The 27,428-nt window shown below is 33.1% G+C and overlaps 1 protein-coding gene and 1 long non-coding RNA gene across 15 annotated transcripts in view; one reads left to right on the top strand and one right to left on the bottom strand.

Moving 5' to 3' along the window:
• Positions 1 to 26,576, bottom strand: part of Ndae1 (Na[+]-driven anion exchanger 1) — a 63,658-nt gene extending 37,082 nt beyond the window's left edge. For 10 of the 14 annotated variants that reach the window (XR_011719219.1, XM_071713899.1, XM_071713886.1 and 7 more), the window contains exons 1-2: positions 16,451 to 16,762; positions 2,493 to 2,620 (exon numbers count right to left, since the gene is read on the bottom strand). Coding sequence is in view for 13 of the 14 variants with exons in the window: in XM_071713899.1 (XP_071570000.1) it covers positions 2,493 to 2,620; positions 16,451 to 16,464 (142 nt within the window). In the remaining variant the exon portion in view is untranslated. The other 4 variants (XM_071713887.1, XM_071713890.1, XM_071713889.1 and 1 more) reach the window with 4 other exon arrangements.
• LOC139776882 (uncharacterized) lies at positions 16,997 to 22,130 on the top strand. Its single transcript, XR_011719220.1, has 2 exons — positions 16,997 to 17,124; positions 17,236 to 22,130. It is a non-coding gene; the product is annotated as an uncharacterized lncRNA (long non-coding RNA).
• Positions 26,577 to 27,428: the final 852 nt, after the last annotated feature.

The raw sequence follows: 27,428 nt of genomic DNA, 5'->3' as shown, positions 1-27,428 counted from the left end.
AATTTTGTTGCACCATCAAAATAATTATAGTAGCTGAAGTATAATAATAATGCTGTAAAAAATTTTGACATTTAGCAATCAGTTTGAGTGTTCTACATAATTATTTTGATGGTCCAACAAAGTTATTTTCAAATCTGTATCTAGCTACATTTTTAAATACTCCAGCAAAACCGTTCTTTCCGTGGACAATATATAATTCACAAAGATAATCATGTGCTATCTCAATATCATCATTTTTTAACTACTTTCATTAACAAATTGTCGTCTACATTATTACGCGGGACTATGTCAAATTGTAAATGTTACAGAAAATATGTGCATATAATAATAATATATGCATATACCATCATGAAAATACATCACGAAAATACATCACGAAAATACATAATTTGTATTTAGATAGGCGTATAAGTATAATTGGATATTAACATTATGACGTACAGTATAAAAATAGCGTTAATTAATAAAATGTTTATATACGAATATTGAATATATATCCTGATAATCTAGTTAGGTACCTTTTAATAATGTAAATGTATATTTATGTACAGATTGAGATACTGTAAGCCGTGAATATAATTAGTCATTCAATAGAAAGCTTTATTTCTAACGGCAGCTCAACATTTTTGACAAGAAAGCTCTGCATCGTGTCGATCGTAGGAGGTGCACACCTGTCAACCTGGGCGATCAATTTGTTTCGCTGGAAAGTCCAGCGTCTACGTTACAAGACCGTCACAACATATACGGCCTCTATTCGCACGTTTCGTCATCGATATGAAGTGACCTCGTCGCAAGCCCATATCCATCCACAATCGGTGTTGTTTAACGAAGTAACGATTTTCGAAGCACCTACAGCGCGAGGTCCGTCGTGCGAGCAAACACTGAAGCCAGATACGTATCAGACTGACCTATAGCAGATGCAGGCACATTATTGCCTGGTTCTGCAGACAATATTCGATATTTCAGCAAAAGCTCATCTCGTGTCTCCATTTGCTTATAAAATATCCGCGATTGTGGAAATAATTTTACATGAGTTTATATCAAGAAGTGTTGGAATTGTTATCTACACATTGATATTTTTCTCGTCGTTCTTTGCCAATTAAATTTTTCTTTTCTTTTATGTCATCTTACAATTGTTAGCAATAAATTGCATAAATGGATGTCACATCTCCGATGAAAGATCTGCAATTGATGCTTCTCATCGAAATATTCAGAACAGTAGAACAATTTATCGAATATCTCGTGCATACTAACGATAGTAGCCTTTCAAAATTAGGACGTGGATTGGATAAGTCAAATATAACCGTTCAATATCGAATCGAATGTTCTATATCTTACTAACTACAAAGTAACTTCGACTTATCACCTTTAACACCAACCATTTTCGCAGAACCAGAATATTTTTAATATTTTGTACTTTCTAAATTTAAATCTATATCCAACATAAGGAACAATTCTATTTATTTCGAATACAGCATTTAATTGCTTACTCGAATTAATTTAAATTATTTGAAACTCACTCAAGTCTAATTTAAAGATAAATATCATATCTTTATATGATGAATATCATAATTATATACATTATTAAGAATGTATTTGTTTAGTAGATGAATATGCGATCTTTAGTTTGTCGTTGGTGTGACTGGATACAGTCTTCGGGAGGTCTTTGGACACACAAACAAATTATGAGGGCACTTTTAACAAACACTTTTATTATAACAGTTAATTATATGTACAGTTTTATAGTTCGAAACACGCGCATGATACTTTTATTCGAAAACGTGAATGAATGCGGTGCACGATCTGTATCGCCTTTTATTTATTCTCGCTCTTACGTCAGACTAACTGTAGAACAGGGATGATCGCGAGCACACCACCTCTCAACTCACACGTATTTGTTTCGAAGTTGGGTGTTAGAACCAATGAAATAAGGAGTTGTTATTTTATGCCCATATAGAGACACCGAGATTATTTGTTTACGCTCAAATACAGTCAAACTGTTTTGATGCGTCGTTAAGAGGTCGAGGTGCCTCGTGAGTTGAAAGATACAGAGTGCTTCTATAAATAAAAGCATTTTTCGTCAAAACATTCTAATAATTTTAATTGCTTCAATGTAAGGTATGATCGATTTGATGTAAGTTAGAAAATCAATTGAGAATAAATACGTTCAGTATTATATCAAGTATTTTAATCAATGATTGATTAAAATACATCCTAAATAAAACATATTTGGGATATATTCTAATAAATATAAAAAATATTTTTGGAGGCTTATGAGTTATAACAGGAGGTATTCGTAAAACAATGTAATGGTTAAAGATTAATTATAAAACGTCTTATTTAATTAATTTAGATTAAATCAAATTATGTCAGAAAAAATGATTTTTTATTTGTTCACAGCCTTCTAATATAGATAAAAATAGTTTGGTAACTACGATTAGTGTTAACTCTCATTAGCTTTAAGAAAATGTGGAAATCTAAATATTTCTTACCTTCATAATCTTTCTCCGTGTAAGACTGATGGGTGATCCGTGCGCCCGGATCTTTCGGGGCCTCATCGTCACCTGTCCCGCCCGGATGGGCGGCCCCGCCAGTGCCGGCTCCCGGCTTCATCCACGGCCTGAAAATAAATTAAACGACGTGAAAATAAATTAAACGTTTGATTTAATTATCGCCGATGGTGACGACGACTCTCCGCGTATGCATCCGCTACAGAACGCAACTTTCTATTATTAGAGCATTAACGAGTTCTCAACCGGCAGAAATATCATCGGGTTCGTTTCTCGTTCGTTTGTGACTTTGTTCGCTTTCCGAGAGAAAGAGAGAAACGTGCTTCTAACGGTAAATTTCCCTCTGGTAAAACACCCAGCTGGTATTTTATTAGTAAGAGCCGACTCGAATTGTTGCTAACTTGTCCATTCGATTAATACACGTTGCGAGTTATCTATTCATTTTGGCGACGATGCCAAATGTGTGCACACGAGCGTACATCGAGGTAAAATATTTCGTAGGCGTTTGTCCACGACCGTCCACACCAGTTAATAATAATTAAGCTTCCACCGTCGGAGTCACTTTGCACTGCTTCCTCCTCATCTTTCTCCTTCCGCTTCCATGCTATTAAGTTTCATACTATTTATTTCAGTCCTTATATTTAATTGTTTAGCTTTTTTAATGTAGTTTATTTCTATTTCATTTCTATTTCACATATTTAAATATTTTATTTATCTCTATTAAGAAAAATAAAAATATAAAAATATTCTAGTAATTATAGTAGTCCTCTTCTAAAAAGGAGATGTGAAGTTTATTGTTGTCGCTTTTCCGCGATGCCGATTGGTTCTCTTGCTGCGCTTACTTCATTTGCAGCTGTCATTGTATATTTTGACAGTTGTGTGTATCAAGGAGTTAATAGTGTAATAGTAATAGCATAATGTTAAAGCTAAATAGCGCGCGCGAAGCGCGCGTCTGTAGTGTCTAGTGTATTAAAATACGCAAATTTTTCGATCAGTTTTAAATTAATTTTTGTTCTTTCTTAACAAAAAATTTAATCTTGTCTCAATATTCAAATTACAACTTATACAATTCTCGAAATACATTACCATCTAATTTTGCATAATTAATTTTGTGATCAAATAATTCCCTGGTATATGTATATTTTCATTTCGTATTCATAGCATTGTATCTGTCCTCGTTTGCAAATTGTCGCGAAGTAGCTTTTAAGTCTTCTACTGTTCTTGCGAGAGAGAGGTATATAAATTTCGACGTTCTCAATGTGCTCTTGCTCGGTAACGAAGATGAATTTAGCACATTTTGCGGTAAATTATGTCAACGACGTGATTTATTTGATGATATCAATTCATCTTTTAAAAATAATTAGATGATATTTTTGAATATAAATACTATGTCATAAAATATAATAAATTAAAGACAACTTAAATGCTAACGGCAAAAGTTCATTATTCTTAAGTAATAATTAATAATAAAGAGATGTATAAAAATTTATATATTAGGTAGTAGATACAAAAAAATGTTTCACTAAAATTATCTAGATTTTTCATCAAATGTTCATATCCTTGTATTTAAATAATATCTGTTTTTTTTTGTTACGTGTGCCTTCATTCGAAGTTGCAAGTCTCTTCTTATCGGAGTTTGTTCAATCAACTGATTATTTCCTATTTAACTGATATGATAGTAGTGGTTTTTTATCATTGTGATAGATATGATAGTAGTAGTTTCACAATTGTAGTAGATATCATTTTATTCTATATGTTATACATTCTATATCACTCCATTCCTGGAATACATAAGAAATCAACTTTTTTTCGATACAGCGTAACGCGAAATAAATGCATTAAATCGCTTCGTTTAACAACTACAGTTGACAGTTAACAGTTAACAGATGGTCTTTTAAGAATTTTTTTACAACTTTACACGAAAATGAGGAAAATAAAAAAAAATGAAAAAAGAGATAGATATAAAAAAATTTTCGGTTCCATGTTTAATCAAACGTAAGACTAAATGTGGATTGATTACAAAACAAAAAATCAAACGGGCACAGTAACAACTGTGCCGCAAGCAACAACGTAGAATTACGTTTACTGTCACTAGTTCACGTTAAAGTATTCAGCGAAGGACAGTTGACGTAGGGCTACGTCGCTGAATACTTGAACATGAAATAGTGGCAATTGACGTAGCCCTATGTCAACTGTCCTTCGCTGAATACTTTAACATGAACTAGTGACAGTTCTACGTTGTTGGTTGCGGCACAGTTATTACTGTGCCCGTTTAATTTTTTATTATATTGGCAATTTTTTCTAATTCTATTATGTTCTTCAATCTTTTCTACCTCTATTTTATATATAATTTTTAAAAATTTGGTTGATTAGTTCTTGAGTTATATATAAGCAAAAAAAATGTGCAAATTTCTAATTTGTACACTTTTTTTTTATTATATTGGTATTTTTTCTAATTCTATTATATTCTTCAGTCTTTTCTACCCCTATTAAATATTTTTTTTTTTAAATTTGGTTGATTAGTTCTTGAGTTATATCCATTAAAATTTGCTAGAAATACGTACATACATAGAAGCCTAATAAAACTGGGTCTAATCAACCAAATCTTAAAGTATTATACATATATGAAATAGGGGTAGAAAAGACTGAAGAATATAATGGAATTAGAAAAGTTGTCAATAATGGACATTAAATTGTTAAAATTGAAAGTGGTTGAGACTTGAGCATAATTATTTGCTTATAATTGTTTGGCTTCCTCATTTAGAAAGCTTTTTTAGACTTTTGAAACTTTCAAGAAGAAATGGGACTATATAAGCTATCTAATAACGTATTAATCATTACTCTACGATTATTAGTTTCGAAGATATAAACGTTCAAAGTGTAACATGTTTTCGTTGCATCTGTGCTCCCAATGTTACCCCCTACTTACTGTCGACAAAGACGTAGTTCTACGTCAAAAGGGATAACAGACGTGGGTGAGGGTAATCCAAATACAATATTCTAACAGAATATACTGAGAATACAAAACTGAGTTTAATCAACCTACGCAAAAGATAACAGTTTGGTCAGATAACATTTTGTTTGATCGAGATGTTATTTGTATTCTTGTGGCGCAATATTAGATGAATTTATATCAGAAATTATAGATGCTATTAAAATTTGATGGATTACCTCAGAATAATTAAATTCATGAAATTTAGTTATGTACATACATTAATCTTACGCGCCATAGTAAATTCGAAGACAAAAATCTATAAAAATAGCCTAATCTTTCTGAACATATCTAAAATAGTCGCATAATTAATCGTATATAATATAAAAATAATCAATATATTATAATTTATAAATTCGGTTTTTCAGACAAAATATTATAAATGATGGTTATTATGTCAGGAAATATAATGTATTAATAATTCTAAAGACTATATCGAAACGGTAACAAATAGATAGTTCAGTCTTGTTTTATCATAAATGGGACTTCTTAAGCTTTAAAATGAGATGTCATTTATTATTCTACGATCATTAGTTTCGAAGATATAAACGTTCAAAGTGTGACATGTTTTCGTTGCATCGTCGCGTTGCATCGTTGCATCCGTGGATACCCCCCCTACCGCGGAGAAAGACGTAGTTCTATTAAATAATCTCTACTAATTAATTTTTGATGAAATATACAGTTTTTTTTTAATATGTAAACATTCTGAAAATGTATATTAGGCACATTATTAAATGTTAATTCCAGCGAACTTGTTTGTCTTATAATATTACAAATTTTTCTGCGTAATCGAAAAACATTTTTGTTTAATCTTTAAGTTTCTAGAATTTTAGAGAATCTTCTCTCTTAATTGAGAATATTTTCTGCTGTTTTTTCTCAGAAGAAAGAAGCATAATCATATAATTCTCTATTATGATATCTTCATCTTGTTCTGTAATCATCTTCTTCCTCTCAGACATTTACTAATTTCCTTTTGCCTCGACATTCCTTTGTTCTCACGTTTATCAACGGTTATCAAAGTAACTTTAATGTTTAGTAAGTATATATTAGGACAAAAATGTATAAATGTATAAATAATTGCCAAAAATAAGATGTATAACACAGGCACACAAAAAAAAAAGTGTCTTGGCCGAGACACTACACTAGTGTATTCCCATGTACTTTTTCCCGCTGAATCCGAATCCGAAGTCAGAATTGTCAGATTGGCTAAAATTTATGAGATAACCACAATAAAACAATTTTTTTTTGCCTTTAATTCATGTTTTTGAGCATTTTTTTGTGGTTATCTCATAAATTTTAGCCAATCTGACTTCGGATTCGGATTCAGCGGGAAAAAGTACATGGGAATACACTAGTGTAGTGTCTCGGCCAAGACACTTTTTTTTGTGTGCTTGTGCCACCAGGCACACACAAAAAAAAAGTGTCTTGGCCGAGACACTACACTAGTGTATTCCCATGTACTTTTTTCCGCTGAATAGAATCCGAAGTCAGAACTGTCAGATTGGCTAAAATTTATGAGATAACCACAAAAAAACAATTTTTTTCTCTTTAATTCGTGTTTTTGAGCATTTTTTTGTGGTTATCTCATAAATTTTAGCCAATCTGACAATTCTGACTTCGGATTCGGATTCAGCGGGAAAAAGTACATTGGAATACACTAGTGTAGTGTCTCGGCCAAAACACTTTTTTTTTTGTGTGCCTGTGTAATTAACTAAATTTTAATTCAGGTAAGAAAAGGAGATTAATTTAAAAGTGCTCGAAAAATAAATATTAATATTTCTAATTTTCTGCTTACGTCAGTGTGCAAGGTATTTATCTTTTGTCCTTCAAATCTACGATTTCCTGAGATTATAATTAACAAATAGATCGATCAAAACTTTGAACGAGTGGCAGACCATTTATAAACGATGTACTTTGAAAACAAAAGTTTGATGTGAGTATTATTATCTAGAATGTAAGTCTCCTCGAGTAATATTATAGAGATATAAGACGCTGGAGTGCAATTGGTCATACACATTTACGTTCACATATCGATTGTGCAACTACAATGGTCATGTTTCTTTCGATATTCCGTTCACGTTCGCCCTTGCAAGAGCGACTAAATTTCTATGCTAATCGTAATTTAATTTTGGGATGTGAGCAACAGTTTCACAGAACGGAGTTTCACATGTGCACCATCCTTCCGTGGGGATAATGCAATTACCGAATTTCTCATGTGCAGTAGTTTGCAATTATATGAAAAGTAATAGTGATAATGAGAAATGGAGAAAGAGAGAGAGAGAGAGAGAGGGCGATAATATCGTTGATTAATGAGTGGCAGCAACAATGATTGAATTTATTACTGCGTCTTAATAGCACAAAAAAAGAGATAATTTGTAAATTAATTTAAGATAATTGGTTAAATAAAAAGAGATAAAACAGAACAATAAAAAGTATATGTATATATACAATTAAGAAAGAAAAAAATTAATTTTTTTATGTCATATAATCTTTCATGTCATTATAATTAAAGCAAATTTTATTTACAGATCTCTTAATTTAGACGGAAAGTATCATTAAAATTTTTTATTTTTCATCGAGCTTTTTATTTATTAATTATTATCAATTGTTAATTGGACTGTCCTTAATGCTATTATAAATGAATTCCAGCTATCGTCGATTGTTATGTAAAAACGTAAATTAAAATTATTTGCAGGTATTACGTGGAATACAGAAATAATGAAAATAGAACGGACTATTAACTTTGAAACTCAATTTGTGTTGTGATGTAAATGAAACGATGCACAAGATATCCCCATACAAATAGTATTTTCTCTGACATTTCGAAAAAAATTCATGCATCAACAAAATTTTAGTTTCAGTCCGATATTTATTATTTGCATTTTCGATATTTATTATTTGCATTTTCATTTTCATAAATTTTATATATAATAATATATGACATAAAATTTAATAATACAACTCAGTAATACACACTTAATTAACAAAGAACAACACGCGAAATTGAATACAATGTAATATGCTATACCCGATACCGTCATGATGCTTCTTTATGCCGGACAATGCGTCATGATATAAATGAGCACGTAAAAAGACATGATACACTACGATTATCTACCTACGCTGCGGATGTTAATTTTGACACGTGTTTTATAAAGCATTTTGTGCTCTGTCATCTTGTAACAAAGAACAAATTACATTAAGTGCGTGTGACGATTATAACAGTCTTCTCATAATGGTCTTCTGTAACTTGAAACTTCTTGTTACTTGCTTTCAATCAAAAAATACTTGAGATTTCTATTTTTAACCTATGCGAGGACTTCTCGTTCTCTTTACTTGTTTATTCGATTGCTATTTATTCAGCGGCGAATATAGTAAAATAGAATAAATGAATAATAACAAATGCAAGGAAGATTGTAATAAATTAAAATGGCAGCTCCCTTTGTTTAAAATTCCGCTACCTCGTTGAAGTAGTAAAGTCTTCTTTCTCGTCTCCCCCGGTCTCACCGACAGCCTCGATCAACGCTCAATCACACAGACGTTTGACGTTCACCGAGGGTGCGCGACATTTCTTATATCCCTTGCCCGACGACACGTGGCGGGAAACAGTCAAACGCGCACCGCACATGCACCTCGTCGCGAATGCAACTGGCGCAAGACGAGCTTTACGCGACGCGAATCAGTTGCAGGCAGAGCGGGGAAAACGGATCGTTCAATCTGCTTTTTCGTGGGCGCTGCCAGGTGCAGCGCTCGGCGGCGGACGCAATTGCAGCGCTCGATATAAACCCGAACGACGCGACGCATGCACGTGCTGTCAGGGTCGCCTCCGCTTCAGTGTCTTCGCGGAGAAAGACAGTAGAATAACATCGACGTCGCGACGGTCCCGCGTTATGCATCCTCAATGAGTGTTATTCGAAGGTCCGCATCTTACGTGCTCCTTAACTATGTTAATGTATCAGGTTTGGTGTAACTTTTATTGAGATCTACTCGCTAATGCGAGGACCGTCAGTTCATATATTAAAAGTGTAAAATGAATGGGATAATGATAATTGGAGAAACTGATTTAGTCTCCGGTAATATTGCTGGTCTCGTAAAAGAGTATGGTGTGGTGAAGACAATTAATTGCTAATGCATCTTTTATTGATGGTTCGTGCATTTTTGAGACTGCTCGTGATTTGCCGTTCAATGGAATGTCAAGATCGCATTGTCGTCGTCAAATTGTCAATTACCGATTACAAGTTGTCAAGTGGATAATTACCACGATACGATTACCCTGGTTGTACCTATGTACGAAGCTTTACATAATAAACGACCTATTCGTCCGAGCTGTCTCTTTAATAAAAGAAGAGTGATTTGATAAACGAAAGAGATAAATAGATAGATAGAGAGAGAGAGAGAGAGAGAGAGAGAGAGAGAGAGAGAATAATTATTGTTTAATTTAATTATTAAAGGAGTTGCTTATAAAAAAAACTTCTGGGAGTCGATCATGTATCTTTTCCTCTAGGGCGGAAACGTGAAAAGTTTTATATAACTATCTCTTTCTATTGGTGTGGAATAGAAAGAGATAGTCACATGAAACTTTTCACTTTTCACGTTTTTGCCCTAGGGGAAAAGATACATGATCGATCTCCCGAATAAAAAAATAATCTTGGAAATCTCGGGAAAAAATATAAATAAAAAACGAATCTTTCCCTTTTCGTCTGTTTTTATCTTTTTACGAAACTTATTTATCCATATTGGAACAATTTATATCGAATAAATAGTCTTTGCACAAATAGTTATTAAAATGTACAAAGTATTACGTACGTCAAATACAAAACATAAAAATTATTCAAATCTCGGTCAGTATCAAATATCTCTTTCAGCGCGAGTTTATTTATGCTAAAAATATACCTGCCAAGAAGCTCTCGGAAAGTTCCTTTCAATATTTTGAAGTTATATATTACACTTTCTAGATGTAATTTCGTCTGAAATTGCATATATAGTCATATTCTGAAATGTCTCAGATATTAGATATCAGCATTTAGCAACTTCATTTAAATTTAGCATAGCAAACGAGAGACAGTTTCTAAACATTTCCTAACAATTTATTATCAAATAAGTCATAGTTGTAATGTCACGTAAACTATTAAATCAAGTATTTTAATTAACTTCTAAATCATTAATCTGTTTCTCGTGTTATCAAACTGTATCTCATATCTTGACTTAGACAGACATGGAAACTAATTTAATTTAATAACTTTAAGAGAATTTTTAGTTCTGCTAGTTGTGAAAGAAAAAAAATAATTTTTAAATATACTTTAAATAAAATGCATTTGACACATATACGTTCAAAAATTACTAAAATCTTGTAAAATTAATATTCAAGTGTGGTATTCGTTTTAAGATGGAGTAAAAGAAAAAAATCACTAACGAGAGATCTAAAATGTGACATCTTATGGACACGTATGGAAAGTGCAAAAATATCTATGATATACGAGGAAAGGAACTTTAAGCGCTATTTAGTGCATTGAGTTATGCTTCCGGTTTCGGAGCAGGCGAACAAATTCGGACGAGGAAGCGGACAATGCTCGGGATGATGATCAGACGCGGAGGTCGGCGGACAGGCCAATGAGACCATTAACGAGCGACAACAACGTCAAATGAAAAGGTCCTTGTGGAACGACACTTTTCCGTGGACATGCAGCGATAATTGATGGTTTAATAACTGCGAATCGTTTCAGTGGACACGTATGGTAATACACAGCAATCGCCGAAGGTAGTTTGTTCGTGAGCAAATTAATTACATAATTGACAGACGACTCGAATCTAAGGACAATCAATGTCTATTATATCACTCAATTATCGCAATTGGTAATCGCAAATAGCTATGAAAAATCGCTCTCCGAATTCGCAATAATTGCTAATCACAAATGTGTCAAGAGCAAAATGATGTAACAGTTTCCGTTATGTCAAACAAGCATTGAAATTATCTCTTTCATATATAGTAGTAATTCAAAAATATCAATTGTGATAAAAAAATAGATATTAAGAAATTGACTGAAGTATCTGACTAAAAGAAATGTTTTATTTCGTGTAAAATTATCTTGATTATATACATATATTTCCAATATATTAATTTTATAGATTGCAAGAGATAAATTTTCAAACATTTGTTATGCTTTACATAGTCTTCTATTAACACTTTATGAAACTTTTGCATGTTTGCATATTTTCAAATATTTGATAACAATTAATTTCCTGAAAAGTCGTGTTTAACGCACGAGTAGTCTCGGTTTGCATTTTTGATATCGCATTAAAAAGAATATTTTACTTTTCGCGAGTAAAGACTGATGAATAAAACAAGTCGAAAGTGGCTTTAACAGCATGAAAAATAGCAAGGTACTTTGATATTTTATTAATATAGAAATGAAAAAACAACACTCGACTTGTCATTAAGTAAGCATGTCAATTAACCCCTTGGCTGTTAGGCGAAAAAAAAGCAAAAAATGCAAAACGGAATCAACGGCTTCACAAATTTTTATGCAAATTGAGTTATACTTTGAATTTTTTTCAATATAATTATTGAATTGACTATTTTGAATTCTTGAATATTTATTTTGAATTTGAGATCAGCGGTTTCAAAAACTTTTAAATTCAAATTTTTATGCAAATCGAACAACGTTTTGCGTTTTTGGTCCCATATATTGTATCCGCCACTTCGAATTTCGCAATTTTTACTTTAGATTTGAATTCAGCGACCCCAAAAACATAAAGATATAATATCTCATTCTGCTCTGGTACATGTAATATTTTTTTGAATGTGCGGATATTTTCGTCATGTGCACTTTTGGTCAGTTTTATTTGTGCGAATATTCCCGTCATTGACAGAGAGAGTTAAATATGCGTATATATACTCGTTCGCCTTCAAATGATAATCTTATTTTGTCAAAGAATTTGTCATTACAATTAAAATCGAGAGTTTTGCCATATTTCATATAAATAGCAATATATTGTATTCAAATAATCACTCATTTTCTTGGCAGATACATTATTTATGCGATTAATACCAGAACCATGGTAATTAATAACAAAACCATTGTTAAATAATTTATCTTTCCTGAATAGTCGCAGCATGTCAATATACTAATTAATCGAATAATATTTCCATGAGGGAATTAATAAATAACGAATAAACTCCAATACATAAATAGTGTTATCTCGTAAATATACGTGTATCAATAATATTTATTTTTAAGACTGAGCATTCGAGCAGAAACAGCGTGAAAATTAGAACGACGATGAAAATGATCAAATCTGATATACGATAGGTAAGATTAATAGACATGACTCACGAAATGATAATTCCAAGATAATTATCACTCCATGAATCAGGACTGTGTTTACCTATCGGAACATAATTTTACACATGTATAATTTAAGTAGCATATTTAATAAATCTTATAAGACCAATAGTAACATCAGTTTTATTAGCACTAAGAAGCGGATATGTTAATGATTTTTATTAATACGGAGTCACGAGAAACAGACATATTTAAGATTGGTTTATATGGTAGCTTCGAAAAATAGTACTGACTGAAAGCAGTGGGGTTGATTTAACGTTGTCAATAGTCGAGACTATGTTGTCATCACATTTAATTTTTCCGTCTCCATTATACGTGCGCTGACGTAGCACCAATTGAAGTGAGCAAAACTCTCGGTACAAACATGAAGCAGCCTTAAATAGCTACTGCATTTTCGGGGGAAGAAAGAACGGATATTTGCGCGTAGAGAGAATAGTGGGAGAAAGATTGATGTGGCACACTGTGCCAATTTCGAATAACGCTGATGTAGAAGATAGTTCTTGTGATCAGAAAGTTATTATTTTCTTGTAACTTTATACGTAACAAAGCAAGTAACAAAATAAAAATAATAATTTTAGTGCATTGCATGTCAGAGTTTATGTGCGTAAAATAAGACGCAAACAACATTACAATAAATATATATATATAGAAACTTATGTATATGTATACAGAAACTTTCTTTAAAATTTACGAATCATTATTACGAAGTAAAATTTTATAACTTTGTAATTTGTAAGATGTTATAATTTTTGAAATTATTCTACTCATACATATTCACTTTTAATTATTCTCACAACACATGCATTTTTCATAGCTACAAAGCATGCATCGAAAAGAATTCGCTGATCGCAGGCATTACACGTCAAAGCGCATTGACGCGGCTCGTTGAATCTTTCGTAATATTTCGTATTACGTAAATCATTTACATGGAAGAGACAACTCATCTGAATCAATTTTATAAAGCAGCACGTGTAAATAAGTCAAGAAAAATGTAATTTTATCTTGAGAAGAAAGTCACAAAATAGAGATCTTGTCGATGAAAGAGGAACGGATGGAAAAAGCAATCGATTATCACTCTAAATACCAAATGGAACTTTTATGCACCTTTAAAGCATAGGAGAGGTCAAAGGTCGATTATCCATGAATAAACTTACTTTCTAATAACCTCGTTCTTTTTCAGCTTCTCTGAAATAACTCTTAACCTGCGTCAGTAGGTAATTTTTGCGCTGAGTCATATTATTTTCTAATGAAGAAATATTTGCATTTTGATACGTATTTGTATGCATTCTCTGTACTTAAGATTCCAATTATCTTTCTGATTACTTGTTTGTGACAATGGCAGAAGTATATTTTTTATAATTTTAAAATTTATATATCATTATGTAAGTTTATTTTCGGTTCACATTTTCCAAAAATTTTTCAAAAATAATTTTTTGTAAATAATATCTTTTGTAAAATCCTTGTATGTAATTTTTTACTTTTATTTTTTTTTAATAATATGATTTATTGAAATATATTAAGATTTATACGTATTAATCCTTGATTATCGACACAAATAAAAATTATTGCATAACACCGTTGGTATTTATCTCCGCATATATTTCCCCGCGCACTATATGATATATAGATAATTTAGATAGTACGAATGCAATTGCAAGATGAATTTGCATGTCATAGTCGATTATCAATTCCGTCTCGATGAGCTGATATTTTTTCCAGGTTCGCTGCTCCGATAACGATAATCATTGTGTGTAGAACCGAATACATGTAAACGTTGATAAGAGAACCCATGTGACGTTAACTTGGGTCAAAGTGCAGGTCAGCACGTGATCAACGGTTAGATATTGCGAAATAATTGTTCTTCCATGATTTTTATAAACAAATTGAGCGCATACGTGTGAAAAAGAAGATTCGTTTAAACGGCCGACTCTATTCACATTTCATGTCGCAAGGTGAATCTAATTCAAGGATACCGCACTGGAATTAAATGTGTTTCGTGCAATGCATGATTGCATGATTAGTACAGTCGATTATAAGTTAGTTGGTAGATTATTCAATTTTTAGACATCAGACGTGCCTTGGATGTCAATTTTACATTTAAATAGCTTGGCGCAAACTATGTATATGTAATGCAAATATTTTATTTGTATAAACTATTTCCCTATTATTTTCTATATTACATTTATTGCTATTTATTGTATTAATATGAGTGTCAGTAATGTTAATTAAAATGTCCATATTTTTACATCGTGTAAGTAGAATTTTTTAAATATTTTAAAGAAAAATGTTATTAATTGTAATAAAAAAAGACATATTGTTTTTTCATAAAACACTATCAATATTTTTAAATATCGAATATCGATAAATATTTTTCCTTTGAGTTAAGAAATCTTTCTAGGAAATTTTATTGATGGGTATCAAAGCACATTGAAATTGGCCGGCACACTTTACTCATGATCATCATCAATAGCGCGGTTTTAGCTTCTCTGTTTTTACAGCGGTCGCTCGAAAAGTCGACGTCGAGTGCATCGAGAATCTTGAAGAAACAATCCGCGATCCAATATAAATACGATAGAGAGATACGAGCGCAAATTTTGTTATACCAACATCTGTAGCTCCCTCAGCTTGCCAGAATCGATCAATCTGATAGCCTTAAGGATGTATGGGTGACATCTCAAAGCATTATACCAAATATCTAAAAATTTCATAGATTGTTCTATTATTACGTCTAAGTATCTGTGTAAAATTTCAGCACAATTCTCTTACTGGTTTAAAAGTTATTGTAATTAAGGATGTATTGGAAGTATTTCAAATATATTCAGAAAGTGCTGTAAATTGTTTCTAAATTAAATTAAAAATACTCTGTAAAATTTTGAAGTTATTTAAGAGTTATTTAAGTTTAAAGTTGATATTTCTGACATTTCTGCTGTGTGTGTGTGTGTGTGTGTGTGTGTGTGTGTGTGTGTGTGTGTGTGTGTGTGTGTGTGTGTGTGTGTAAATATAAATAAAATATAAATAAACCATTAAGATATTTCTTAAACTTTTTTTATGTGTAAAACATACATCATTGATATTGTATTTTAAGTTTCAAAATTTTTTGCAACAAAACAATTTTTTTAATTGTTTAAACAATACTAATTATTTAAATAACAAAAATCATACTCAAACTGTTAACGGTAATCCCTTCTAACATGTAAAAAATTTTGAGTTGTTTGACATACATGCAAAGTCTTCTTTCATTGAAAGTTTAACTTTTAGCAAGGACTGTACGGCCGATACATCCTTAATCATCATCGCGGCGATTCAAATAATCTGAACAGTTAATACGTTATCCATACAATAAGATTTGTCACCAGATGAAAATAATCAATCAGTACGCGTGGTATATTAATTTAATTATTTATTAATAAGTTTGATTGTAGAGAATATAAATTAGTAATAACAAACTTTCGCAGCAACACCGGCGTTGCTATCGTCGGTTACTATTTATCATATAAAGGAAGTATAATAAAATACAACGTGAAAGGAATAAAATCTCCAAATTAACAAATTAATTGCAATAAGGGTAGAACTGTGCCACGTGAGTATTATTTTAAAGACCCTACTTGTCCAATTGCATGTCTTCTCGGAGCTCCACTGGTGATTGCACCTGAAGAGATCCGTCAGCGCGGCGACGAGCACGATATCAATGCACTTTTGGCCACAATGTCAGACGGTGATCCTCATTGTCGGAGTCAACCCCGCTTCACGAGTAAATACAGACGCGCGTGGACAGACGAGAATGTGTACTTGAATTATTCCTATATCCCTCTCTCTCTCTCTATTAGGTTTGCTCACATATACACATGTATGCACACGTGCACACGTTGCACTACCTACGTACGCACGTCTGCGCACCGCGGTGTATGCCGGAGGACTGTTTACCATCGGCTGACAGCCAGATGATAGCTTCCGATCGCACTCTCCTCGGTGCCAGCGACGACCAGCAATCGGCCAGTCGCAGCAGCAACCAGTCGGTGGCTGGCAGCAGCGCGGAGACAGTCATCCGGTGATTCTGATAAGGAAACTCCGCCCAGATAGTGCCGAGATATGCTCGCGAATCCGGTCAGGCTGTCAGGGAGGGGTATTATTCTGTCATTTCGAAATCGTTGACGATGTTGTCAGGTCATCCGAAGACCAGTCCGCAGTTTCAAAGAAGTTACACGTCATACACGTAGTATTCTCGCTGAGATTCCCACTGTAGAGGGATATAGGAAAAACGAATCTTCTGCTAGTGAAGGTGTATCGGTGATCATACGTTCCGAATTTCTCGGAGCGGCGCTTTATTTGATTGCTGAATTGATTCACAATCTACAAAGTTAATTGTTTAGTTTTATATTGCATGTTACAGGACGACGTGCGCAATATTCGGAAAGAAAAGAGAGAGAGAGAAAGAGAGAGAGAGAGAGAGAGAGAGAGAGAGAGAGAGAGAGAGAGAGAGGGAGAGAGAGAGAGAAATAAAGAGAGATAAAAGCTCGATTGAACATGACGATTAAATCATATTTATCTTTGCCAAATTTATAATAATCCTATTCAATTTTAATCCTGTTCAATTATCGATGCTCTGAAATTAAGCGACGTGAAGTGGATAATATTATTTCACGATGTGTAAACGTTTTGATCATTGCGCCGCACCACAGGCGTGGCTCTCCAAATAATACGGATCTATTTGGAAAACCAGCGACTCTTGATAACCCATCGGCTTTCATTTTATCTTATTTTTGCTGAAGTTTATTATTATAAAAATGTTTATATATTTCAAAGAGCTGTTAGTATTATATATATATAATAAATTTAGATATGATTTATGGAACATAAATAAAAATCTTGCAGACATGATATATGGTGCAATGATAAGAGATAAAGCAAACTCAATATATTGGCATTTGTAAAATTCCATTATCTGTGCGATATCGAGAAGATAATATGACGATTACACGATAAAAGTGATAATGTTTCTCTTGTTTAAGAAGTTATTTGTGCGCAGAAATGACGGCTTAAAGTATAATCACTATAATCAGATTGTACATCTCTAATGCATGTCGGTCTGCATTACATACTTGCACACACATACACACACACACACACACAACGCACGCACGCACGCACGCACGCACGCACGCACGCAGGCACGCACGCACGCACGCACGCGCGCACACACACACACACACACACACACACACACACACACAAAATACACGTCTTTTATTATACAAATCACTTGTAGATAGCTAGTGTTACTGCATTGGAAATCATTATAATACACCTTTGCAATAATAGGTTTGACGTACGGACGCGAGTGCGGGATTACCTTGTATAAGCATACACGTGGACACAGCAGTGGCATTTATGATTAGTTCCGAAGAAGGGAGGGATTTGCATGCTACGATGTTGCGCATTAGAAACATGCATCATACCTGTTATTTCCTACTTGTATAAATTACTCTTTTTGAAACTTTATTTGTATTTGTCAATAATATATTGATCTGTTTATTATCTTATTTTTATAATCCCGATGATAATAAGTATTATTTTTGCATATTGCGTATCTATCTCGTTAGTAAAAATTTAAAAACAAGGCGAATCGGATCAATATAAGTTTTAAGAAAGTTTTCGTTAGTGTTTTTTTTTTTCAAACGAGCTATTTTATCGTGCTAATTAGTAATCCGATTCGCCTCGGTCTACCCTATATATTTTTTAGGCAGAAATCGGTAACCCTTTCACCAATATTCGCGAAATTCAAAACAACCTTCCTTTAATGATACGTTCTATATATAAGATTACATGTATAACTTGTACACTTTTTAGGCAAAAATCGGTAACCCCTTTACCGATCATTGCCAAATTCAACACCAACCTACCTTTAATGATACTCTATCCATAAAAAAAAATTAAGCTCGATATCTCAAAATTTGCAGAAATTAGGGCAATCATATAGATTTTTTTAGATAAAAATCGGTAACCCCTTCATTATTAGCAATTTTTATTAATTCTATTATATTCTTCAGTTTTTTCTACCCTTATTTCATATATAATTCTTTGAAATTTGGTTTTAATCAGTTTTTGAGTTATAAAAATGTTGGTAAGTTTGGCTGTTTTTTAAACAGAAATCGGTAACCCCTTTATTATTAGCAATTTTTATTAATTCTATTATATTCTTCAGTTTTTTCTACCCCTATTTCATATATAATTCGTTAAGATTTGGTTGATTAGTTCTGGAGTTATAAAAATTTCGGTATATTTGGCACAAACATACATACATACACACATACATACATACACACATACCGACATTTTTTTTTAATGCGATATTTCGACGTTTTAGAACATAAGGAACACATTGGCATCGAAAACTAAAAAAACAATTTTCTTTTCGGTCTTTTCTACCCCTATTTCATATATAATTCATTAACATTTGGCTGATTAGATCTAGTTTTATATGCGATCAAAGGTCCATATACGAAGTTTATGAAAACAATGCTTCCTCTATGAGGAAGCAAAAAATAACTTTACAGTAACGTAAATGTTTAATTATTAGAAAAGTTTACTCCCTTTACCTACTATAATATACACGAGAAGAGTTTGTTAAAACTAATAAAGTTTTGCTCAAATGTAATGGCTATTGTTGGAAATAAACGTATATAGCTTGTTAGGAAATAATTCTATGCAGTAACGCTGTTCAAACGACATTACCGATTCCGATGGAATCCTGGTTACTTGGCGCTTTAGCGCATAGAAGATGACAAATAGCGCATATGTCATAAATAATTAATCGTGCGAATGAATATTGCATACTGCATTTATGGTCACACCCGCAGGAGAATACGATTAATTTGTTTAATCGTTTATATACCCAGAAACCATAATGTGCCTCCACATATTCATGAACTGACCTAATCAGTAATTATTGAATTACTTTTTAATACCTGTATAATTGAATTACTGCAAAGAATGTTTAGGAAAAAATTGCGAAAAGAAGCACATAACAATTTATTCATTATAACGTGAAATCTTCGGATATATATATATATATATATATATATATATATATATATATATATAATAATTAATAGTTCGCAAATCTCGTTTTGAATAATAACAATAAAAACAATAATATCATCTTTTCACTCGTTTTACTTGCGTTTTTTCTATTTTTAATCAAAATTCAACATATAATTCCGCCCGTTTAGAAATTAACATATGCGTATTATGATAGCAAAATTGATAATGTTTTTCCTCATCGTTGTGCAATCGCTCATTTAAATTTCTTATTATGTAAATATATAGATCTCTACGGCATATGTGTGATCGCTCATCTTTTTTACGAGCGATATAAACCGCTGAGAGCCAGAGGCAGCGAGTTAATACCAATTTGATAATAAAATATGGACTTAATTAGGCGCAGAGGCTTTCGCACGCCAGATAAAAGTAAATAGAACGCTCAAAGCCCGGGATATTGCGTAGGTATCGCCGCGAGTTTCGTTATCGGGTTATGGTAGCCGCAAAAGACAGTTGTGCCTGCCAATTGAAGAAACGATCTGTTATCACTGTTGCGATGCTTGATGAGAGACACGACACGCTGTCTAGTCAGGGAATCTGAATAATACCACCGCAAACTTTCGCGTATGCAGCTTTGTCGCGGTATACAATGTGTTTCACAGTTACCGTTCGTATCTTTCCAGCCATTAAATACTGATTTTTTTCACCCGAAGTAATATTCGTATTTTACGTTAATACTATATCGTTTGCATTATGATTCAAACATTGTTTGCACATATCGGAAAACGAGAAAAGAGATCTGTAATTATATAAATGAATTTAATGAGATATTTATATATATTGAAGAATTTTAAATCGAAAAGTATTCTCTTACGCACATAATTAAAATTTAATTTAAAAAGTCAATCTTGTTTAAAATTCTCAATCTCTTTTAAAAATTTTTACTTCGACCATATTCCCAATAAAGCTCTTAATGAAAGTTTTATTATAGATAGAATCGACCCAAAAAACGGGATCCAATTATCTGTGACCGGTACTTAAGTTAGGAAAGTCTTTCAATGTATTAAATATAAGTAAACTGCCTATCAAATTTCCATTAAAAGGAAATTAATTCATTTTTAAATATCTATTCATCGTGACTTGCGCAGTGTGTACACGAGGCGAGTTTCCATTCTTTACAGCGCCCCTCGTGTTAAACCGTTCTCAATTAGCGTCTGTTTAGGCACCGTGAGTCTTTTTAGAGCCAATCAGTACGCACTAAAGACTCGTAAATAGTGTCCTGTCACCGACGTCTCATCATTTTCCTCGTTACCTCTCAGCTTGTCCTTGTTGTCTGATAAATTAGACGGTACAGAGTCAGCATATACGTTAATCGCATATGAGCCCAATTTAACGTGTATCTCGTGCAAGCACGTGATGAGATGATAATGCCCGACCGTCAGCCCCGTTATAATGACACGTAAGTCGAGCCGCCAAACTGGTGAAATCTTTCGATAACTGGTACGTGACTCATAATACGTGCCAAACAACTTCTTATCACGCGTCTTTAACTCGGAAATATTTTCATTTTGAATAATCGGTTAATGTAAATAATATTCCCTCCTTCCGCTCTGTATAATGATAATAATATAAACATCAGGTTATACAAATAATTTAATCTAATTTTATACCCAACATCTGTCTAGAATATACGTGCTTAATCGCAAGAGTTTGTTACACATCTGTTGCTTTACTTGCGTATTAAAGCAATGCAAATTTTGTGACGCGACACTAACAGATTAAACGGACTGCGATGATTACGTAATTTATGACGTGATCTCTCGATTATATTCTTGAAGATACACTCTAAATCCAATCTGTTGAATCTAACCTCGGATAGTCTGGTCTCAATTTGAATAAGTACTACTCTCTGATTGTTGGATTTCTCATATTTAATCTATATCTTAATATCTAATCTGTACTATATTAAACAATAAGATAAAAAGTAAAATATTAACAAACTTATCAACATGGTTTAGTGGCTATTATTGTTTTCGTATATATATGAAACTGGCGTGAAATAATAAAAACTATTGCAATATATCGAATTTCAAATACTGCTCTTTTCATAAATACTGTCACGCTAATAATAAGATAATAAATTAATGATAATTTGCTTATATTACTATTCACACTACACGTATGTGATTTAATGCGACATTAGCATTTATAGCATTAGAAATATCTTTATAAAGAACCTTCAACATATTCACTACATATGTGTACTTACCTCCTGATTTACTAGCAGTCTTGAATGCACCCTGATTGTAACTGCCTTTACCCCGAGTCGATCACGTTCTATCAAACAGCCCGCATAACTATAGGAAAGAGAAAGAGAGAGAGATGTCACACTTTCGTACACGTGGACAAAATCGACAACTGGATTTCAATCAACGACGAAAGAGAGTTTCGATGTTCTCTTAACTACAACTGAAGCATCTTTTCACGGTTCTCTCGTACGCGACGCTTCGAAGGATTTCATGCTGGAAAAGATTAGAAAAGTTGGAGAGCGCATGCTCTTTCGTTGAAAACAAACTTGTCTCGTTATTTTCTTGAACGAAGGAGAAGAAGATCAAGAGGAAAAGAATTAAATATTGAATTATTTGCAGAGATGCTGTGCTCGAAGTGCTCTCATTGACGCGAAAAATTCCGCGGAGAAACTTCTCTCGAGTTAAGTTAAGAAGAAAAAGCAACAATTCAATCTGAGACTATCAATTAAGCTAAATTTCACGTTATTAAAATTTTATAAGAAAAAAAATCTGTTACAATCGTAAAAAGTCGAATTTATTAACATTAATTCTTACGATGATAGTCGATAGCGGTCTCTTGGGGGAACAAACGTCGAGGGATTCGAATAGAATTAAAAGATGGCAGCTTTAAACATGCGAACCGTCGATTCGCCAGAGTTTAACGTCGCGTCGCCTTGACCTGGCGACAGCGAATTGCAAGGATAAATGCCGCCTATAAAAAGCCGTCGTTACAAATTCATGCAACCTTCGCAACTACCACCGCCCTATCGTTCGCGACTGCGGCTGCCACGAGCGGAACGATCGAACGCAAACAGCCCTTTGCCCTGTCACCGAGCGCAACAATGACTTTCGTCTCAGTTTCTATCTAAAGTTGCTTGCAATGCAAACTGATAACCGGGAAGTACCGGTCGGTTTGCCCTAGAAATTTTGCTCAATTTTGGCGTGCTGCAAGCGTGAGTATTTTGAAAATAAGCATACTTTTCATAAATTATATAAATTTATTATTTAAATTATATTAAATTATATTAAATATTTTTCGATGCACTAAATTTTTATAGTTCTTGATGTCGACACGCTTTAATTCTGACGTTGGCAAGAAATCGATATCAGAGATAATCTCGATGCACTTAAACTAAATAAAAAAATGTTACGCTAGCATTTCGTTATCGATAATTCTGCGATACACTTTATTACGTTTAATGATATATGTTAACTGCTTGTTTTTATCATTAATTAATCGCAGAAAAAGCACTTTTTATCATTACAAATGATACTTGTAACGTCTGATATAAATAATGAAAAACATCGACACATTCTTACATTTGAGTGTCTCTAATCTTGCTATTAGACAAATATCGAATTAAGCCTGATTTATGCTATAGATATGCACATCTCATGTTTTTTTATTTAACTCTATATAGATGACGTGTATACTTTTAGAGGTTTGTAACATTTGTTTGCAAAAAAGAAATCCTGCCAACATTGAATTTCAAGCTATTGTCCTCTCAGGATACGAGAGTAAATTTACAATTAATCTACAACTAAATATATTTCAGATATACTCTCTTTTCTTTTAATCTCTTTACATATCTATTAATCTCTTTTCTTTCATTAATCGTAAATATCGCATGATATCTAATTAACAAAAAAAAGTTAAAAAAATAAATAGATATATGAAATGAAGGCTCTCTATAAAAAAATAAAATAATAAATAACGCATAGAGTAAAATCGTACAAAAAAAACTGAAACGTACGACACTTAAAGCGCTCATCTGAATGATAAGAAAAAAAATCTCATTATCGCTAGTTCAGCGACACTTATCGCCGGGAAAGTTTAGTGCACTCTCAATAAAAATCACGTGCACAGCTGCTGCAAGTTAGTACGTGACGGGCACAAGACACAATACAATGCGACAAATTACTTATTTTTCATGTTTGACCGCGCGACAAATTGGTAAAATAAGAACGTCAATTTGAAACACGACACAAAGATGCGTCTGCGGGAAATTTTTTGAAGACGCAGAATGGCAGCAATGCGACGGGGATATTGAATGTCGATGATGTATAAGTTGTTGTAAGGATATACGTATCTGATGACAATACTTTATTTTATATCCATGAATCGGCGCTCATGGTACATCTTTGTATCATTTTTGTCTTGTTGTAAGTATTTTTCTCTCGGGGTACAAAGAACAAAGATTGAGCAAAATACGGCGGAAAGAAAAGAAACGTCAAGCTCTGAATACGTAATGTACACGGAGAGAATTTTTTGTTATATTTTCCCCTTAAATTCACTTCAAACTTGGGACAACTTGGCAACCAAGGAATTTTTAAAATATACAAAAGACATTTTACAAACAACGTGATAAAAATTACCAAACAGATTGGTAAATTTTGAAAAATTATTGAAATTTCCTAGATATATTTTAGTAAAATTAATCAAACATATTTTATATTTTAATGTAATAGATATTAATATTTTTTATTATGGTGGATATTAATCAGAATAGCTCGCATAAAATTCTTGGTGGTACATGTTGTCCCACAACTACCATGATTTCAGGGTAAATTTTAAGAGAAAATTCTCTCCGTGTAGGTAAAATTCGTTACTGTCATACATATATTTTCAGTCACATATTCTTTATATAATTTTCTCATTTATTGACAAAAGAGAAAATCTTGACAAAAGAGAAAATCTCTTTCTTACAATCCTTTAATTCTGAAAATTCAAGAAATTATAAGAGTTTTCGAGACACTTTGTGTAATTGTAATTGTACGGCAAGAGATAATAAAGTTTTAAGAATTTTAAGGTTGGTTAAAATCTCTTTATGTATCAAAGGAGTACTTCTGTTGCACACACACACACACTTGCTCTTCTTAATAATATTAAAAATATCCAGACTCATTATAATGCTTTTTGAAGCGTGTTGCTAGTGCTGTGCACGTGTCATCCGAGAATTTAATAACAATTGTAACGCGCCAAAAAAAGGAACGTGGCTCCTGAAAGAAAAAAATATAAATCTTTTCTCGCTAAATCTTTTTTAAATAAATCTTATTGCTTCAAAGTAACGATAAAGTTTGAAATTAAATTAGACTCGAGGTCATTTTTGAATAAATGATTATACTCTACTCTAGAGTATCACCAGACGTAAAAACATAACGAACAATATAAAAACTATTTGCAACGTGAAGCATATAGCAATGTGAAGATCACGGATTTCATATTACACATATGATGTCAGGATTAATTATGTGATGTTAAATGAGAGAGTCAAATGATGAGGAAAATCAATAATGTGAGCACCATATCAAGAAAGAGTAGCAATTCTTTCCTACTAAGAAATAATATTTCCTCTTATTATGAAATATGATGATATACGTCATTTTATCACAAAGTATTTATTTTTGACCCATTTTAACTGACTTACGAAAAGTATCCACAAATATATAAAATCTGAAAGTATACCGAGAAAAATATTGCAAGACATAAAATTTTCAAGTTCTATATAATAATAGAAAAATAAAAAAAGTTTAAGTAAGTAAAATAAAAATATAGTGTGTATACGTTAAATAAATACATATAAATAATTCTTAAAAAAAAGTGTAATATACTACGAAAGATATATTTCATGTGAGTGAAAAAAAATGAAGAGCACCTCTTGTTTATTATCAGATATGTTATCAGAAAAGAAGGAAGAATATCTCGAAAGAAAAATATCTCCAAGAAGTGGAACGCAATAAGACGGAAATGACTTTTTCATTCGTGATAAAACAGCCAATATAATTTGTTTATACCCGATGAATTGTTAATAAACTATTGAATAAAATTATCAGAAATATGACTCTGTTTCTTCATCTTTTTCTAGATCATAGTACTAACCGTAACATAAAGACGTAAAAGTTCAAGCTCAATTGTGAGTAACTCAACCGAGCCTGAACAAATCTGTTGTTATAACGCAGCACACCAAGTAAACACGTATCACAGAAATGGGGGAAGGGGTGGAATAAAAATACACAAATACAGTCCATCAAAAGAAAAGAAAAGAAGGGACCAGAGAGAGCACACGCGAGCTTTTTCCACACGGAAGCGAGCAAATCGAAGAGTACCTCTCTTGTGTCTACCCGGATGGATCACGGAAGATGAACGAAGATGAAAGAAAAGTGCATCGGGCGAGCGGGAGCGGGTAAGGCACGTCGCGCACGAGATCTAACGATCCTTCTTTCCCGGTTGGCAGATGACTCGCATCCTCCCGCCAGGTGAGGACGAAGGAGAACGCCGGCGGGCAAACGACGACCGACGGCGTCCCCGTGCCAACCCTCGGGGGCCCTTGCACGGAAGGATCGACGGTGGAGAGAGCGTGCGGCGCGTGTCCGCGGCGCGAGAGTACTGTTTCTCGCAAAAGGTGGAGGCGCCTGCACGCTCTTCGGTATTGATCCACGTGGACGACACTCCTCCTCGCTCGTCCGACCAGCCCCGCCGTCTCTTAAGCGTTAGCATCCAACGGCGATCTGGCCGCGTCCGAAGTGGCGAAGTGCTTCCCGTTGATTCATCGTTCTACCTGCCTGCTTGGATCCACGGGAATTTCCTTGATCGATAATAATTGTCGCAGACACAGCGAGCTTGCGGGTTGACGAAGCAGTGAATGACCGAATACCGATTAATGTTGTAGCAGTTGTACACGCGCCTAAAATATAAATGCTATAACCCTCCGAGCGTAGGGCAAAAACAAAATTAACGAGACGTTTAAGCGTAAAGTATATAAACTCTAAAAACAAATAAAGGAATCTTATTTATCTTTAATATTTTCCATTCCTTAATTTTGTAAATTCAACTATAAATTTCCTTAATTTTCTTAAAATCTATGATTGTATTATATTTATTAATTTACGTGTCTTCTAGACTTTGTATCGTATTATATAAATTCTGCTCTTTTATATTTTCCTGTCAACATAAATATTTATAGAAACATTATTATTCTCTCGTAATTTTATGTAATGTTTATTAATAGAGAGATCAGGCATTTTATTAATAATTGCTTTTATCTAAATATACACGCAGAAGAAAATAAATGTTTCAAGATTTCATTTTCTCTCTCTCTTCTTAGAGTATTGATTTTAGCTATTGGAAGCAGCTGTGATGATTCAGCTGTAAATGGCCTGTAACATCCAAATTGTAGTTTTATCTGAAAACATTTCAGACCAAAATCCGATTTCGAAGATTTCCTATTATCAAAATTCGAACTGCCCTCCTCGATAT

This window comes from Temnothorax nylanderi, unplaced genomic scaffold, assembly GCF_030848795.1.
Source record: "Temnothorax nylanderi isolate EJ_2023f unplaced genomic scaffold, tnyl_v1.0 TNYL_tig0131_pilon, whole genome shotgun sequence".
In the NCBI taxonomy this organism is placed as follows: Eukaryota; Metazoa; Arthropoda; class Insecta; order Hymenoptera; family Formicidae; genus Temnothorax; species Temnothorax nylanderi.
This window is presented reverse-complemented; position numbering and strand designations above follow the sequence as displayed.